Source organism: Cyanistes caeruleus, chromosome 7 (assembly GCF_971803275.1).
Source record: "Cyanistes caeruleus chromosome 7, bCyaCae1.hap1.1, whole genome shotgun sequence".
Lineage (NCBI taxonomy): Eukaryota > Metazoa > Chordata > Aves > Passeriformes > Paridae > Cyanistes > Cyanistes caeruleus.
Window position 1 is genome coordinate 3,461,475 of NC_141707.1, and position 17,021 is coordinate 3,478,495.

The following is a 17,021-nucleotide window of genomic DNA, read 5'->3' on the forward strand; positions in this document are numbered from 1 at the left end:
CATTTCACCTTACACCCCACTGCAAGAGGAACAAGACTCAACACCCAGGCGATCGAGCTCATGGCCTAAGGCTGAGGGGTGGGGGGCTCCAGTCCCAAAGACAGGGATGGCACTTACCCAGCCCCACAACTTCTGGGCCCACATCTCTGAAAGGCCCAGACCAGGGTTACACACTTGATTACACAGGGTCCCTCCAAACTGAGGGAAATGCTGGCACCTGAGCAACCAGGTGTCACGGACAAGGTAGCTGCCTGAGAGCCTCTGACACCCAATTCCTTAAAGCTTCCCACAGCCCCTCAGGGTCTCCCCCAGCGTGGCCCGACAGCAGCGCCGCAGCCCCACAGGAGCTCCAGAGGAGCTGCATCAAGAGGCACCTGGGAGCCCTCAGCAACCCAGCCAGCACCACACGGGCACGAGGACACAGATGGCGCTTCCTGGCTGGGACAGGGCTTGTGCCTTCAGCAGAACTGCCAAAGGCCAAGGTCTTCTGGTCATTTTCCCTGCACCGCTGCACGCCTGGGCAGCTTGCCGAGCACAAGCACCCTTTCCCCCGTCTTCCCCCATGCCCTGCAGACCCTGGGCAGCGAAAGAAAGATCCTGGGAGACTGTCTATTATAACATATTATATATTTACATACTACCAAAAAAAACCCAAAATAAAACGAAAGACAATCTTAAAGAAAATAAAAGAAAAATCCCTGCTGGCTCTGGTGACCCCAGCAGACAGTGGCTACAAGATCAACTCTCAACAGAACTCCATCAGCAAAGCCAGGCACTGCTGCTGCACAGACGGGGACGTTTCTTCCATGCCTTGCAGAATTGATCTCGCAGCATCCGAAAGAAGGAGTAGGGAGCTCTCTGTACTGCCCGGAGTACAAACGCTACTTCAATTACAAGGTTTCTGATGGCAGGGCTGCTATTATCCACCATATTCTCAAGGGCTGGAAGAAAGACAAACAGAGGCACGGGCAGATCCCAGACCTGCCCGGGCCCACGGAGAGCCCCCTGCCAGGGCCATCCCAGCCGGCTCTTGCCATGGGCAGCAGGGAGCAGGGATCAGCCCGAAGCTGCTGGCCACGAATGCCCCACGTGCCCCTGAAGTCTCGGTGGGCTCTGCCCACGCTGCCCCTCATCCGCACATTGAGCAGAGCCCTCCGCAGCCAGGCCAGGGATTGCAGCTCCCCCCGCCAGCCCCGCTGACAGCCCGCTGCCCTCACTCACCCTCACAGATGAATTGCAGCTCTTCCTTCTGCCCCCTCATGTGCTCCCCGGCCATCCCTAGGAACACAGAGCCTTGTCAGGGCCCCGGCGGCACAGCTCCCTGCCAGCGGCGCTGCCAGCCCTGGGGCCACACGCCCTCCCGCCCCGGCAGGGCTCAGCCCCAGCCCTTGCCGCATCCTGACTCAGCCCAAGGGCACGGCTGCCAGAGGCCGGCAGCAGCCCCGAGGGCAGCCGGGGATCCAGGGCGCCAGGCCCGGGTGCCGCTGCCGGGACAGCAGCAGCCAGGCCCGAGCTGTGGCGGGGCTGGGAGGGAGCCCGGGCTCGTGGCTCACCCATGAACCTGATGGCCGCCGCTCGCAGGGACTCCTGTGGGCTGTCCAGATACAGAAGGGCCCGGCGCAGGTGCTCGGCCGCTCGGCTCTCGTCCTGTGCCAGCTGCAGAGAGCGGCAGGAGGGAAGGGCTGGCGCGGGCTCTGCCCCTTGGCCGGGCGCTGCCTGGGGCCAGCCCGGGCCTCCCGTGCCGGCCCAGCCCTGAGGCACCGGGCAGCAGCCGCTGGCGCCGGGCTCTGGAGGGGGCAGAGGGCCGGCTGCTGCCCAGGGAGCCGCGGTGCCGGCCCACCCCGCAGCCCCAGTGGCTCGGGGCTCCATCAGCAGCCGGCTCGGGGCCACAGGAGCTTGGAGAAGAAGCCGTGTGGCCCCGGCTGCGGCACTGGGCAGGGGCCCAGCTGCCAGCCCCATGCACCGAGCGCCAGGGACAGGGGGCTTCTCCAGGCTGAGGCTGGGCCTTCCAGGCCGTCCTTACCAGGCACTCGCCGAACCTCCATGTCTGGTCCACCTCCAGCATCTGTTCAATATCTCTCCTCCTCAGGAATCTGGCTGAAGAATGCAGAGTTTCCCGGGAAGCCTGGAGAGCAGCAGAGACCCTCAGATGGCCCCACAAGCCAGGGCACAGGACCCGCATTGGTGTGCCGAGGCCTGCAGGAGGCTGCAGCCGGCAAGGTGCCAGGCCTGCAGGAGGCAGCCGAGCCCCCTCCCCGGGTGACAGCAGCAGCCCTGTATGGATGCTAAATCTGAACCAGAGTGCCTGTAGTTATTACAGGCCACATAGCTCTCAGGCCTGACTGAAGGCTAGCCTGAGAAATTCATGAGAAGGAATTAAAACAATTCTCAGAGACACTAAACAGCCTTGCAGGTGTTGTTTTGCAGCTTCTTGTTTCTCCTTGCAGGAGAGAGTCAGGGGGGGCAAAGTGCCCCTGACCAATGATGGTGATGTAGTACTTTGTTAACCAATAAGAGTTTCCTTTCTGTACTTTCCACGTATCTGTCTATAAGACAGGGCTGAAGCAATAAACTAAGGAATTCTCGTGTTGTGACTCCCTTGAGAGTCCATTGTCGTTCTTTAAAGCCGTTCCCAATCGGAATGACAGCACTGGAGTCCTCACCTCTGCCACCTGCTGGTTCTCGTCGTGGCAGTGGAAGAAGAGTGGCAGCAGGCTCTGGTGCACGTGTGACTTCAGGGCCTTTCTTCCCTCTTCCATGAATAAATCTATCATCTTTTGAAAGACAAACATGGATACCAGCTGCACCTGGCTATCATCCTGTATGAAAGGAACAAAAAAAGACTTCAGCTTTGGCTGCTTCCCACCCACTTTTGACTGGCCTGCAAATCCACAGGGCACAAAATGTCTGTGCAGCACCCAGTGCCTGTGGCTAGAGACACAGAACCTTACATTGTCAAAAAGTGCCAGGAGCACCTCAGCCAGCTGCTGGGCGATGGGGCTGGCTATCAGGGTGCTATTATACAGGAACAAATATTTGAGAAGAACTATGGTCATCCTGACCACACCACTATCATCTTCCTGCAGGAGCTCCAGCAGGCTTTCAGTCAGGCTCCACATTTTCTTGGCCTGTGGGGAAGAGAAGTCTGTGAAATCCCACCCTGCTGCCACAGGGCCCAGAGGCCAAAGGCACTGGCTAAAGCTCATCTGCCCGAGGCTAAAGCACTCAGGCAGATGAGCTGGGAGGAAGGAGAGCTGGGAGCAGCTGCCTCGGTGCCCGAAGCCCAGCCAATCCCAACAACTGCATTCCCCATCCCTACGCTGCCCACATGGCTTCAGCCACTGCCCCCTTCTCACCATGGACGGATTCTTGGCAAGCACTAGGAGGCCTCTGAGTGCCAAGCAATGCCTCTCTCTGCACTCGCTCTGCAGATTCTGTGACATGATGTCCAGGATGCTGTCACAGCATTCACTCAAGTCCAGGTAGTCCAGGATCTGAAAGGCACAGGGCAGTGACAGGGGAGCTGGCCAGCAGGAAGCTGTAACCGCACAGAGCTGGGCCCAGGCAGCAGCACAGGGCATGGGCACCGTCCCAGACAGCTGCAGCTATGAGAAGGCAGAGAGGTGGAAGGCAGCTCGCCTTCAGGCTCACCTCTACAAGGAATGCCAGAGCAGCGAAATCCCACAATGACAACTCTTTGCTGAGCAGCCTGAGCAGGTAGAATGCTACTCCGGAACACAATTGTATGGATGAAGAGCACATTTCTCTGACAAGAGAAAAAAGGAAGGAAAACTCTGAGCCAGCGGCTCTCCCAGGAATGACTCACAGACTGACAGAGGGCTGATCTTTCCCCACCAGCCTGCAAGGGGACGTGGGCCCTTGGGGAGGTGGCTGCTCCTGGACACCCTCCTCTCCCAGCCTTTTCCAGTCTCCTTAGCCGTCCCTCAGTGATGAGGCCCTCTGGCCCACGACAATGAGGACTATGTGGGGCAACCTCAGCACGGGGCACAAATGCCAGAGGCAATGGGGAGAAGGGGTCTCACCTGGCCAGCAGACCCACAGCATGATGGTGGGTGTCAGCGCAGAGCAGCATATCCCAGCCACGCTTGTGTTCCATTTCCACCACTACATGCTTACACCGGAGAAGGCAGAGCAAGGACTTCAGGATCTGCACTGCAAACCTGTGTGCACAGCAAAGCCCAGGTCACGCTGGGAGCACTGGCTCCTGCCCTGGGGATGTGGCAGGGACAGGAGGAGTGGGATGGAGCACCTGTTGGGGCTGATGGCAAGGCCGTGTTGCTCCTGGCATGCCTTCCAGAAGGTATCAACCTCCTGTGGCATCTCCAAAGTGCTGAAGAGCACTTGAAAGACCAGATGCACAAAGAGGCGAGGGAAATACACATTCAGTACACATGGGATGCAGGGCATCCGAAGGAACTTCCACATCACCACTGTCGCCTACAGAGGACAAAGAACCCAGAGACAGTGCTCAGTGCTGAGGTGTCCTGGTGGCAGGGCCTGAGTGTGGCAGTGAGCTCCAGGCCTGGTTTCAGCCCAGTGCCTGAGGCAGGGAGATGCAGTGGGGGAAGGAAGAAATGGAGCTGCTGAAGAGGCGGTCGGCCATGGGGTGAGCAAAGGCCTGTTCCAGAAACTCACAGCCAGGGCAAAGACACCTGTGTTGTCCCCATCGGAGGTGCACGTGCTGTGCTCTGGCCAGATTCTCAGCACATCAAGGAGTTTCTGCACCACTGGCTCCACAGTCCTGCTCGAGCACATGATGGTCTTCCACATGGTCATTGCAGCTCTGTGGGGTGACAGCTCTGTCTCACGGGGGTCTCAGACACATCCCCGTGGCCTGGGCAGCAGTGGCGGGGGGAACTGAGCTGGCTGCCAGCTCTGCCTCTGCCTGCTGCCCCTCGCCGGCAGCAGCACCCAGGCAACCCAGCCCTGGGGGGAGACAGGGCCCTGAGGGGGCATGGCATGGCAGCAGGCTCGGGGGCCAATGTAGCAGGGCTGGGAAAGGTCCCAGGTAGGTACACAGGACCCTGGAACTCTCTGTTGCTCAGACACCTGGGCAGGGCTGTGCAGGCTGATGGGCTGGGGAGCCCTGAGCCCTCTGGGCACGTGGGCCCCGTACCTGTCACACGTTGGGGCCACACGCAGGAGAGCAATGACCACGTCAGTGGGCTGTGCCTCGCTCAGATCCAGCAGGGTCCTGCCCAGCCTGGAGTCAGCAGACTCATTGGCCATGAGCCACTGGTGGATGTACCTCACCACGGCAGGCACCTGGAGAAGGCACAAGGGGAGACTTGGAAAGCTGCCAGAGGGAGTCAGGAATGTCCCCAGCTTCTCCAGAGAAGTGCTTCCCTTGTCACCACGCTGCAATGGCCTCAAAGGCTTAGAGTGATCAGCAGGCGTGGCTTGGGAGGCCAAGCGATCCCTGGAGGATCAAACCACGGCCACAGGCTGCTTACTTGCTCTGGAATGGAAACACCCTCCTCCAAAATGAATTCCAGCATGGCAGCATTGGTGTCGCTGGTGTAGACGTCACCGTCTTCCATGGACCCAGTGCCCATGACGCTGGTCTCTTCCTGCCAAATGTGCTTGATGAATTTGCATGTTGGGTAGGAGAAGGAAGGGTGGGAAGAGAGGGATATTGCATGGAGTGTTCCAAGCATGTGCCAGCAGGCCCAGGCCAGTTGGGGATGGCTGCAGGTACCTGTGCTGTTCCATGGAAGAGGCCACAGGCAAGGTCCTGCTCTTGTGTCTGGTCCATGGCTGCATCTGGCAAAGAGCGAGAGCAGCCAGAGCTGAGGGGCTGCATGAGCAGCTGGAGAACGCAGCCCAGCCCTGTGATCCCCAGGCAGGGACAGCCCAGGGATGGCCCAGGGGATGGAGCACGGCCACTGCTGGGGGAACAGCCCCAGCTCCACTTGTATACTGTCCCTGGGTGTGTCTCCACATGATAGGGTGAGTGGGATGAGATAAGATGGAATGCAGTGGGATGCGATGGGATGGGATAAGCTGGGATGGAATGGGATGGTATGGGTTGGGATGGGATGGGATGGGATGGGTTGGGATGGGATAGGATGAAGCTGGTAGAAAGCACTAGTGCTGTGGCCCAACTCTGCCACTCACCTTCCTGCATTGGCTGGAACTGCTGCACCTCTTCCGTCTCCTGTTCTGGATCAGCTTCAGGGCCTTCTTCCTCTTTCTCCTCCTCCACCCAGGCCAGCTTGGTCACTCTTGGGGGTTGCTGCTCCAGATCTTTTCCAATACTCTCCCATCCTTTCCATTGGAACAGCACCAGGGGATGGCATGGAATGCAATGGGATGGGGCTAAGGTGGCAACAGGCACTAGCCCTAAGGCCGAGCTCTTCAACTCACCCTCCTCCAGCGGCTGGAACTCCTGCACCTCTTCGGTCTCTACTTCTGGGGCAGCTCCAGGGCCTTCTTCTTCCTTCTCCTCCTCCTCCACCCAGGCCAGCTTGGGAACTCTTGGGGGTCGCTGCTCCATGGCAGTGCCTGGATTTATCGTACTTGCAAGAGAGATGCCTCAGAAAAGCTCTGAGGCAGCAAGTCCTGCAGTCGTGCCTGGAAGGCACCTGCAAGACTCAAGTTCTGTCAAGACTGCAGGACAGCAAGTCCTGCACTCGGGTCTTGAGGGCTCCTGCCACAAGGACAGGAGGCTCCTCGTCAAGGATTGTGCCCTGGTCTCAAGGGCAGTGACTGCAGGGATGGGCGATGCCTCGGAAAAGCTCCAGGTCACCAGGTCCCACAGTCTGCCCTCGAGGGCACCTTAAGAAAAGAAGCCTCGGCAAGGCCACAGGTCACCAAGTCCTGTGGTCTGGCCTCGAGGTCACCTGCAAGAATGACGGCTCAGAGAAGCTCCGGGTCAGACACAAACGAGTGCGCTGTGCGGGGGCTCCTCACAGCACCGCTCTGGCGCGTCCTGTCCCGTCGCGTGCACCGAGCACTGTGGCGTGGACCTGTCGCTGTGGCCAGCTCCTCTGTCACCACGTGTCACAAAGGGGGGCTTCTGTGCCAGAGGGCAGGCAAAGCCTATGTGCACTGGGGGCTGAGCTCCATCCTGCAGGGGCTTCCTGGATCAACTCTTGATATCTGTCAGATGATGTTGCTCCTTCCTGAAATGAATTTTTTTTCTATAGAAGGGATTGGCAGTAGCACCAGAACACCATCAGTTTCTGGGTTTCCCCAGGCAATTCAATTGTACTGAGGTTCTCCCATGTTTCATTCTGCTTTTCTTTCTTGCATCCTGGAAAAAAAATTGAATCTACACAGCCTCTGATATTCTACATTCCTCTTGCTGCGTGTCTGGCTGTGGCAGCTCATGTCCAAACACAACTGCATCCCTGCTGAGCACGCGAATGGACGGCTACAACCAGGAGGTTCCCAGTGAACCTCAAGGCAGACCCATGGGGAAGTGCAGACTATTGGGATAACTCTGCGAAGAGAAGCTGTTCTGTGTCTCTGATTATGGTGCTGCTGCCCAGAAACTGGGCAAGGAAACCATACTCCTTAATATAAGACCTATGGAGCAGATATTTGTTTATTCGATTCCGAGATTTAGGGGCGTTGCTTTACCCATTCATCCATTCTTCATACCGTACTACCTTTTATACATTTTTTTAGTTAATGTGCACATGATACTTTCCTAACCTTCATATTGCAGCGTATTTTCCAATCACGTGGTTATGTAAGCCCTTGTAGCACATGTGCGGCTTCTGCACGAGAGGGTCCTCAGCCTCCTGGTGGTTGTTTTGGATGATGGCTCATAAGTCTTCCTCAGGCTTGAACTTTTCACCCCTCCTTCCAAGGCATGCTCTATAAGATTGTCTGCTCACACAGTCAGTGGTAAGTTTTTGCAGTTCACTTGTTCTGCTAAATTTGCTGATTTCTAAAAAGTGCTTAATTTACATACCCTGTTACAACACTACTACTTACTGCACAGCTCCAGCTTTTTGTGTAGCTCAAACATTATCTCATTGCCTTTGCAACAAGTCTGCCCTTTCTTTTATCCTTTGCAAATTCTTTTGCAGCTATAGTCTTGTTGTGGTCACAAAATATTTACCTGTTTTGATCCTGAATGTCATTTTAATTTGCTTCCATTTGTGATACGTGGTGACAGCTTGGCTACAATACCATATGAAACTCTGGCTCATCATGCAGGATCCTAAGATTATTATTCCAATTCCTAAAATTCCTACAAACAGTTGTGTTAGCCAATTCATATAAGGTAGCCAAGATGTTAGAGCTCCCCACAAATGTTTACTCCAAGACGTATCATCTTTGGTTACTTCAGGGAGCACCTTTGCACGTTGCCAAACGGTATGGAAATCCATTGCTCCTTGCCCTGACTGATCTATCGAAGTGCAACAACTGGTATTAATTAGAATACAAACTCTTCCCATTTGGGATGTTATCATCTCTAACACCATGTGGTTTTGAAAGACTGCTTCTTCTAGTGAGTTTATTTCATTTCGTAGTCTTAGTAAGTGTTGTGCTTTTAAAGCATTTACCAAAAAATCACTAGAGAACTTATTCATTTCTTGCTGTGAGATATGGATTAGAAGAAGAGCAAAACAGGCTTAAAACTTTAAAGGAATAAACAAAATGTATGAACAAAACTACAAGAATAAGAAACCAGAATAAAACTTCCAGAGCTCCTTTTTCCCCACTACTCAACCATTCTCTCGTTCACATGACAACACAGAGACAACAAACTTTGGTGGTTAAAACAGTCCCAACTTTGCTATAGTCTCTTCATCAGTCTTTGTAGAGAAAAAGAACTTCTCTTCTGCTAATCTATGGAGTTGTTCACAAGAAAACCATTTTCCTATTGTTTTCTATTGCTCTGATGCCAGCCACCTGGAAAACTCTGTCATCAGTTCTCTCCTCACATTTTTGACATCACGCTGAGGTGCGTTATGGGTCATGGCTCAAGGGGTGTCATTTTAAGGATGAGTTATTCAAAGGTAAAAGTTCTCTTCATCTGTCTCTGTGAGTATCTCTGGAAACAGAAGTTTTCTCTTTGCCTCCTAAGGCCACAAATTTTCAACAACTCTCACTTCTCCGTTTTTGTTCCAGCATCACATAAGATCACAACTACTTCACCATTTGCTTAAATTCACACTTTGAAATACTCTATTCCCCCAAAATACTCTTTCATGAATTAAAGGAGTTTTTCAGAACACTATTGTCCATCTCTATAGTTTTAGCAAAAGAATATTTCAGCTTATTAAAGCTTCTCTTTATTTCTCTCCCCCATATGAAGCTTAATTCCTTTCTTCACTGTCTTTGATAGTTTATGTTGTCTCTTTACCTGTTGATCACTCTCTCTTTTCCTCTCTCTCTCTGGAAAAAAAAAGGATTAATCTGCAAGTCTCAGCTGGGTAGCGAAAGAGTTAAAATCTTGCCCAGGCTTTGTAGATGGTTCTGTGATCTCTGCCAGAGCAGCTGCTGGACCTGTCTGCAATGGAAGACTTTTTTCATGGTTACTCTGGAAAGTGTAGTCTCTGTCTCAGCCCACTGCAAGTCAATGGCTTTCTCTCTCCTTACTCGGCAGTCTCTGATGAAACTCAGCAATGGCAAAAACTGCAGCTGAGCCAGGGACCGGCCTGGCCTGGCCAGAGCCCAGGGTGAAGCCCTGCAGGCCCCATCTCCTGGCCGGGAGCTGCAGCAGGCCCAGCCCAGCCCCTGCCCGGGCCACATGGTCTGGGCAGGGGAACGGGAAGCCAGCTGGAGCTCTGTTACCTTTCACAGCCAGGAAACAAAGAAACAAAGAAATTCCCAGGCTTAGGTCTTAAGGTGGTGTTCACAGGTTGATCTCACTTTTCAATGGTCAAAACTGCTGTCAGTTCTCAGAAATGGCCAGGAGAGAAACTCCCATCAGCCTCCAGCAGTTTTAACTTCTTTAGGTGTTTCTCTTTGTTTTCTTAAATGCCAGTCTGTCACAGTAAGGCATCTGCTGTTGAGTTAGCAACCCTGTTTTGGCTGAGATGTTTGAAATTGCCTTTTCCAGTTGTGCAATTCTTAAAATTGGGAGCCCTAACAAAACTGTGAATCCTAGTGCTGCATCACACCAGTGGGCTATTGGGTGTTCTCTTAGTGAGTCTGTTCTTCCATAGTCCTTGAATAATAACTGTCATTTCATTAGTTTGATTTATAACCTGCAACTGAGGGATAAGGCATCCCATGGGTACATTGGCCAGTGCAGTCACCTGGTAATTGCTTTAATGCTATTCCATTCCCACAAAACCAGCAAGATGCATCAGTAAGATCACAGCTGGTATCAATTCTCACAGACTCGTTTCTGGTTTGTCTATCAAAAAGACAGGTTTTCCACCTTGGCTGAGTGACATGGACCCACCCAGCTGTGTTACCGGAAAAGTTGCCGAGATCTGTCCCAGACTTGTTCAGCCCTGTGTATGTGACTGACTCCTTGATAGGTAGTAATTGGAAAAGGGGCTTTCCCAGGGAAGATCCTGCCTGCCTACATTGAGCACTAGTATTGTGTAAGCTGTAGGAGTTCAAATATGACCAATTGCTTGATGGTATCCCTGTTAAGGGAAGGTTCCATTGGTGCACCTCTCTGCAAAGACAGAAATCCCTGAGTCCTGTGTAATTAGCTGTGGCCCCTTTCAGTGTTACATAGGTGTCAACATTGAAGGCAGTGACAGTATAATCAATGAAAAAGACAGTGAAATACAATATTAATTTAATGGTTTATGAATGAATTTCCATTTTAGTCTATGATCCCCAACAGGTTTGGTCATCCAGGGTTTACTTGGTGATTTCTTCACTGGGGTGTAGTGAATCGAGGTAGTCTTTCCTTTACTCAAACGGATGTAAAGGCAGTCAGGAGCACTTGGAACAGTCCATCCCACTTTTCTTGCAGAGGATCACCTGTAAAATTCTTACCATACACTCAGTCACCAGGATCAATTACATGCAATTTATGATCTGGCTGCTTAGATTGAATCTCAAACACAGTGTTAAACTTCTGGAGCAATTGTTTGTTTATAGCCATTAAATAGTCATAGATATATTGATTACCAACTTGCATCAAATTTTCATCACAAGGAACATGTCATCCATAAGGTCTGCCATAAAGCATTTCAAATGGGCTAACTTCTTCCTTAGATCTAGGTTTTATTCTGAGTCTGATAAGGGCAATAGGTAAAGCTTGATACCAATATAAATTCATTTCTTGACCAATTTTAGCTGTCTGTTGTTTGATCATATGATTCAGCTTTTCTACTTGACCACGAGCTTGTGGTCTATAGGGCGTGTAAAGCTGCCATTGGATTCCTAATGCTTTGCTGAGAGCTCGCACCATTTGTGCACAGAAATGTGATTCTCCATCAGAGGATATTTCTCTAGGTGCACCAAACCTAGGTATGATCTCATTCAACAATGCTTTTGTCATTTCTCTAGCTTTATTTGTCCTACAAAGGAACGCTTCTGACCACCCAGAAAAAGTATCAGTAAGTACCAGGAAATATCAAAATCACCCCCTGCTTTCTTGGGAGTTCAGAAAAGTCTATCTGTTACAAGTGTCCAGGAAATGCTCCTCCTAAAAACTCCTTTTTCTAGCCTAACTGTTGGATTTGGATTATTCTTCAAACAAGTCACACATTGTGATGTTACTTCTTCAACACTTTCCTGCAAGCTTAGGCCTGCAATTTCTTCCCTTAGGTATTGGTGTAAGGGCTCTGCTCCCCAGTGAGATTTCTCTCCCCACGTTCAGACTTCACATAATGTCTCATAAACTTTTCTGGTGGTAGTAGTTGACCTGTTTCTAATTTTCCCCAACCATTTTCTAGAAGTTTTCCTTTATTTTCATTAATCCATTTATAATCAGAAGGTTGGTATTTTACAGGCTGCTTAGTTGATACTGCAGTAGGTATTAGAGCTGCCACAAGTGGTTCATTTCTTTTGGCAGTGATTCCAGCTTCAGAATCTGCAAATTTTTTGTTGCCTGCTTCCGGGAGGCTGTTACCTTTAGAGTGCCCTCAGCAATGTATAATTTCCACTTGCAATGGGAGTTCCACCGCCTCGGGGAGCCTGAGGATTTCAGCTGCATGTTTGACAATCTCCTTTGGTGAATGTAGTCTGGAGTCCCCTTTCCCTCCTTATGGCTCCGTGGACATAAACAATTCCATAAGCATATTTGGAATCAGAGCAAATAATATTTTTCTTTTCCATTGCCATTTCTAATGCTCAAGTGAGGGTGTCCTGGTTTAGGGCAAATTTGGGAAGAAACCTCCAAATGCGGTCCCTCTTGCAAGCAAATGCAAGCGGCCCTTCCCCCAATTGGTTTGGGAAAAGATTTCTTTGGAGAAAAATGGACAAAATGTTTATTTAGCAGCCAAGTATTCACAAGTATAAAAAATGAATAATATTAAACAATAAAACTTTTCACAGTTCTGAAGAGATGGTAAATTCAGAAAGTCCTTTTTGTGGAGTGTAACTCGGCTCACTCAGTCTCTTATCAGTCCCTCTGGTGCTGGAGTGCAGAGTCCCAGGCCCTGGTGGGCCACAGGCATGAGCTCCTGGTATTTCTCTGCGTTTTCAGTTCAGAGCAGGTTTAAACCATTCCAAGGAAAAGAAAAGCCACAGTCCAAGGGACTTCTCTGCCTCAGCTAGCTAAAAAAACTAACTAAAAGCAAAGGAGACCTGTCTCACTGTCCATTCATAATGCAGACAACACAGTCCAGGAGCAGGATGCAGGGGAGTGAGGGCAATTTCTGAAAACAAACTGCGTGCTTCCTTTTTTCCTCTCTTTGCTCTCAGAACCAGTCTTAAACATGCGGAAATTAATATCCAGCGTCAACAGTACAGACGACTGGGGGTACAAGCATCATAAAGTCACCCCAGGACAGAGGGCTATTAGCTCAGCCTTTTGTGCTGAGGCTCCTGCTGGTCACGGGTTTGACTCGATTACCTCCAAGACTGTAGTCACAGTGTAGCCCACCCTTTGCACTCCCTGTCTCACAAAACTGCTGCCAACAGTGAACCACTTCATGGCACCTGGGAGCAGCTCCTCCTTTAGATCTGGGCAGCTGGAATACACAGCTCTGATGGTCTCTAGGCAGTCACGTACTACAGGTTCAGCTTCAGACCTTCCTTGCAGTAAAGAGGCAGGGTTAATAATATTGGTCACTTGAATTTCAGTATCATCAGATTCGGCCAGGACTGCTTGGTAGTTTTGGAACCTCGAGGAAGACAACCAATGGTTCCCTTTCTGTTCTAATACAGGTGGCACTGTGTGTGACACTAAGACAATCGTCTTTTGTCCTAGTGTAAACTTCTTTGCTTCTTCAATGTTTGTGATCACTGCTGCTGCTGCCCTAAGGCAGGCAGGCCAGCCTTTGGCCACAGTATCAAGTTTAGAAAAATAGGCTACTGCCCTTTTGTAAGGACGCAGGTGTTGTGCCAGAACTACTAAAGCTATTCCCTGTCTCTCATGGGGGAATAACCAAAATTACTTCCTTCACACAGCTACAAAGCAGGGACCCTCATGAGTTCAACGCTTCCATTTTTCAAAGACCCTGTTTGCTTTGGGTCTTTGCCATATCACGGCATTTTCAGAGATTTTCACCAATTCATATAAAGGTTTCTCGATCAATCCATAGCTGTACACCCACAGTTGGCACCAACCTGTCATTCCAAGGAAGAGTTCTCTTAAGGTTTGTGGTTGATGTGTCTGGCAAATTGCTTTCTTCTGGGCAATTCCCAAGGACCGTTGTCCTTCGGGGGCCTCATATTCGAGTTAGGTCACTTGTTGCTGTTCCAGCTGGGCTTTCTGCTGAGATCCTCAATAACCATTCAATCCAAGAACATTCAAACTGCCCATTCAAAACATTCTTTAGTACTTGCAGTGGCAATCAACAAATCATCTGCATACTGTGGGAGTGTTCCTTCCCCAGGCAGAGATTGCTATTGCTCTAATTCTTTAGCCAATTGATTCCTGTTATAAATGACTCAGACCATAAGCAGGAATGAGTAAATAAAATTTAGTTAGATCCTGTTCAAGTTACAAAGCAAAGTGGGGACAGGGCTGGGAGCATTGTGAGACTCTTCCTGCTCACCAGAGGCTCAGCCCACAGAATGGTGTCTCTACCTTTCATACACTCAAGGTTGCACCAGCTACATTAATATTCATAAGCAGTCCCTATATTTCCTCCCAGCACCTCCCGCAGTCAGTGGCTTTGCCCATATATGTATACTTGGCTCCTCCTAGGGTCCGTGGCCTCATCCCTAGAGGTAGATTTGGCTCCTCCCAAGGTCTGTCAGTCAGTCCTCTGTGCCTTTTTTCGGTGAAGCCCTTCTTGCATCTTGACTGGTGGTGAGCTGTTGGCCTGCCAAGCCTCCCAGCACCCAGTGTCCCCCACTCCCTGCCACCTCTTGCCAGGGACAAGAGTACGCCCACCCTGACGTGTTTTGACAGCCCTGCCGGCCAGAGCTGCCAGGCAGTAACCACAGAAAGGAAGGGGAGGATTGAGGGGACAACGGAAAAGGGTTCAAAACCAAACTGGAACAACAAGAGTACCTGTCAAAAGACCTATAAATCTTAACAGAATTTCTTCCCAACATACTTAATAACTCCTCCTCATTTGTGTGGGTCAATCACTATACCTTATTCATTGCAATTCCCAAAAACTTTGGGAATTTTTTTGGACCCTTGAGGTAATACCCTCAATGTGTCCAGGTAATGTTGGTTTTTCCTGCCTGTGCTATGATTCTCCCATGCGAAAGCAAATGTATTTTGACTTTCTTCTGCAGATGGAAGACAGAAGAAAGCATCTTGAAGATCTATCACTGAAAACCCCTTCCAGCCCTTGAAGACATGATGGATGACATCAGCCTGGCAGTCAAAAGCCTGGGAATTCAGACATTGTGCTGCTGAGGGCAGGAGACCCCACTCCGATCTCCACATTCCAGAGGCTGCGAGATCAGCTCCGCAGGGCATGGAGATCATGACCTTGTCTGTTGGGCCTCGGCTGGCTGCGCTGCTGGAGCTCTGCAGAACTGATCTGGCAGGCTCTTTCTGCTGGGGCCACATGAGCAGGCGAAGATTTCCCTTTTCTTCAAGATTGTTTGTTTCTTTTTGTTTTTCTTTAGTATATAAATATAGGATATATTATAGTAGACTCCCAGGAGCTTTCTTTTGCTGCCCATGGTGCACAGGGCATAGGGGAAGAGGGTGAAAATGGTGCTTGTGCTCAACAAGCTGCCCAGGCGTGCAGTGGTGCAGGGAAAATGGCCAGAAGCCCTTGGCCTTTGGCGGTTTTGCTGAAGACACAAGCCCTGTCCCAGCCAGGAAGCGCCATCTGTGTCCTCATGCCATGTGGTGCTGGCTGGGTTGCTGAGGGCTCCCAGGTGCCTCTTGATGCAGCTCCTCTGGAGCTCCTGTGGGGCTGCGGCCCTGCTGCCAGGCCACACCAGGGGAGACCCTGAGGGGATAGGGTGGTTGGAAGCCATGAAGGGATGAGGGACTGTGGTGGCCATGACAGGACAAGGCTGTGGGAAGGCACGAGGGGGATGTGTGGAGGCTGGAGGCTCCAAGGGGACAGGAAGCTCTTGAGGAGCTGGGGCAATAGGAAGCCCTGAGGAACTGGGTGTCAGAGGGATAAGCAGCCCCCGGACAGCCGCCTTGTTCCTGACACCCAGCAAGTCTGACGCTTCCCCAAAGTGTCTCCCAGACCTGCAGCAGAAGCCATCAAGGCTGGGCCTCACCAGGGTGACGGGGACACCCCGAGGTGCACAGGCTGGGCTGGCTGGGGACAGGGAGGGCAAGTCCCTCCTGCTGGAGTATGGCACAAGGTAGTGGGGAGTCAGATAACCTGGTATTTTACTCCCAAAATGTTCTTCCTTTCTCCTAAAATTTATCTCAGATTTTGTCACAAAATTATCTCAATGTGCTCTCTAGCTATTACCTGACTTTTCCTCAAATATAATTTTGTCTCTTCGAGGTCACCTCTAATTATCTGCCAAATGTCCACTAAATGTACTCCAGAGATTGCTTCCAATTTCATAATTCTCTCAGCCCAGTGATTACCTCAACTTTAACCCCCAAATGTTCATTCTGTGCCCTACAGGTGACACCAGATAATGCCAGCATTCCTCTGCTATGAAGTTCTCTCCCTCTGAGCCACTCCAGGTTTACCCCTCACAAACTGAAACACTCCCTAGTCCTGAGACAATCCTGCCCCATTCTCCTCTACGTGTATCAGCGCTGGGCTGCCCCAGGGCACCTCCCACACCGCTTATGGAAGGCCGCCCAGTGCGTGGCCCGGAGGGGCAGACACAGCGGGCTCGAGTTCCCGCTCCGCGGCTGAGGGGAGCGGCGGGCCGGGGCCGCCCGCGCCTGGGCGGGAAACGCCCCCTGCGGCCGGGAGCGGCGGCGGCGGCGGCGGCGGTGGCTGCGCAATGGGGATGCGCCCGCCCCTCCCGGGTCCCTCAGGGAGCGCCCACGTCCCCTCAGTGGCCCTCAGGTACCTTCAGCGACCAGCATGTGTGCGCAGCCAAACCCGGCGTGCCCAACTCCCCCTCAAATGTGGCCCACGTTCCCTCGGTGACCCCGACATTCCCTGAGGGATTCAACAGACACCTGCCTCTGCTCAGTGACCCCCCATGTCAACCTCAGTGCAATCCTGAGCACCTGCCCCCCTCAGTGACCCTCATGGCCCCAGAGTGGCATGCAGGGCACCTTCATGACACCTCAGCAACACAAAGGGCATCCGTCTTCCCTCAGTGACTCATGAGGCACTTATGCCAGGAAAATTAGTCCACAAACACCAGAGGTTTATATCCAAAATAAAGACAGAGGCGTCTTGTTACTTTATTTGAATAAAGGGTCTAATAAAATATGTTTGTTCATTAAAGTATGTTGCTTGTTGAGTAGGATTTGGTTACTAATGGAAATGTTTGTTCGTTAAAGTCTGTTCGTGGTTAGCTTTTTGTAAAGGTTAATACGTTTATATGAGTGGTACTTT

At 51.4% G+C, this 17,021-nt stretch overlaps 1 protein-coding gene across 4 annotated transcripts; it reads right to left on the reverse strand.

Annotated features, from left to right (window-relative positions):
• Positions 1-610: 610 nt before the first annotated feature.
• On the reverse strand, positions 611-16,425 carry LOC111942877 (maestro heat-like repeat-containing protein family member 7). Of its 4 annotated transcripts, XM_086898885.1 has the most exons (17): positions 13,684-16,425; positions 6,388-7,145; positions 6,139-6,288; positions 5,720-5,784; positions 5,475-5,591; positions 5,138-5,286; positions 4,657-4,804; positions 4,271-4,458; positions 4,044-4,181; positions 3,652-3,766; positions 3,357-3,494; positions 2,952-3,128; positions 2,664-2,819; positions 2,031-2,125; positions 1,554-1,656; positions 1,222-1,278; positions 611-941 (listed from the first exon to the last, which is right to left on the reverse strand). In XM_086898885.1, exons 2-16 carry the CDS (start codon positions 6,515-6,517, stop codon positions 1,258-1,260), a joined length of 1,890 nt encoding a protein of 629 aa, XP_086755011.1. In that variant the 5' UTR covers positions 6,518-7,145; positions 13,684-16,425; the 3' UTR covers positions 611-941; positions 1,222-1,257. The 4 variants fall into 4 exon arrangements, with proteins under 4 accessions (XP_086755011.1, XP_086755009.1, XP_086755010.1 ...); XM_086898883.1 differs by lacking the exon at positions 13,684-16,425 and having other exon boundaries at positions 724-941; positions 2,024-2,125; positions 6,388-6,606; XM_086898884.1 differs by lacking the exons at positions 6,139-6,288; positions 13,684-16,425 and having other exon boundaries at positions 724-941; positions 2,024-2,125; positions 6,388-6,606.
• Between the last annotated feature and the right edge of the window lie 596 nt (positions 16,426-17,021).

Bases quoted from the DNA above. Each gene is read 5' to 3' on its own strand.
- LOC111942877 (XM_086898883.1), bottom strand. From the start codon at position 6,517: ATGGAGCAGCGACCCCCAAGAGTTCCCAAGCTGGCCTGGGTGGAGGAG. The intron at 4,805-5,137 runs GTACGGGGCCCA...GTCACCCCACAG, and splicing joins GTGGCCCCAACGTGTGACAG to AGCTGCAATGACCATGTGGA. The intron at 3,129-3,356 runs GTGAGAAGGGGG...TCTTCCCCACAG, and splicing joins TTGCCAAGAATCCGTCCATG to GCCAAGAAAATGTGGAGCCT.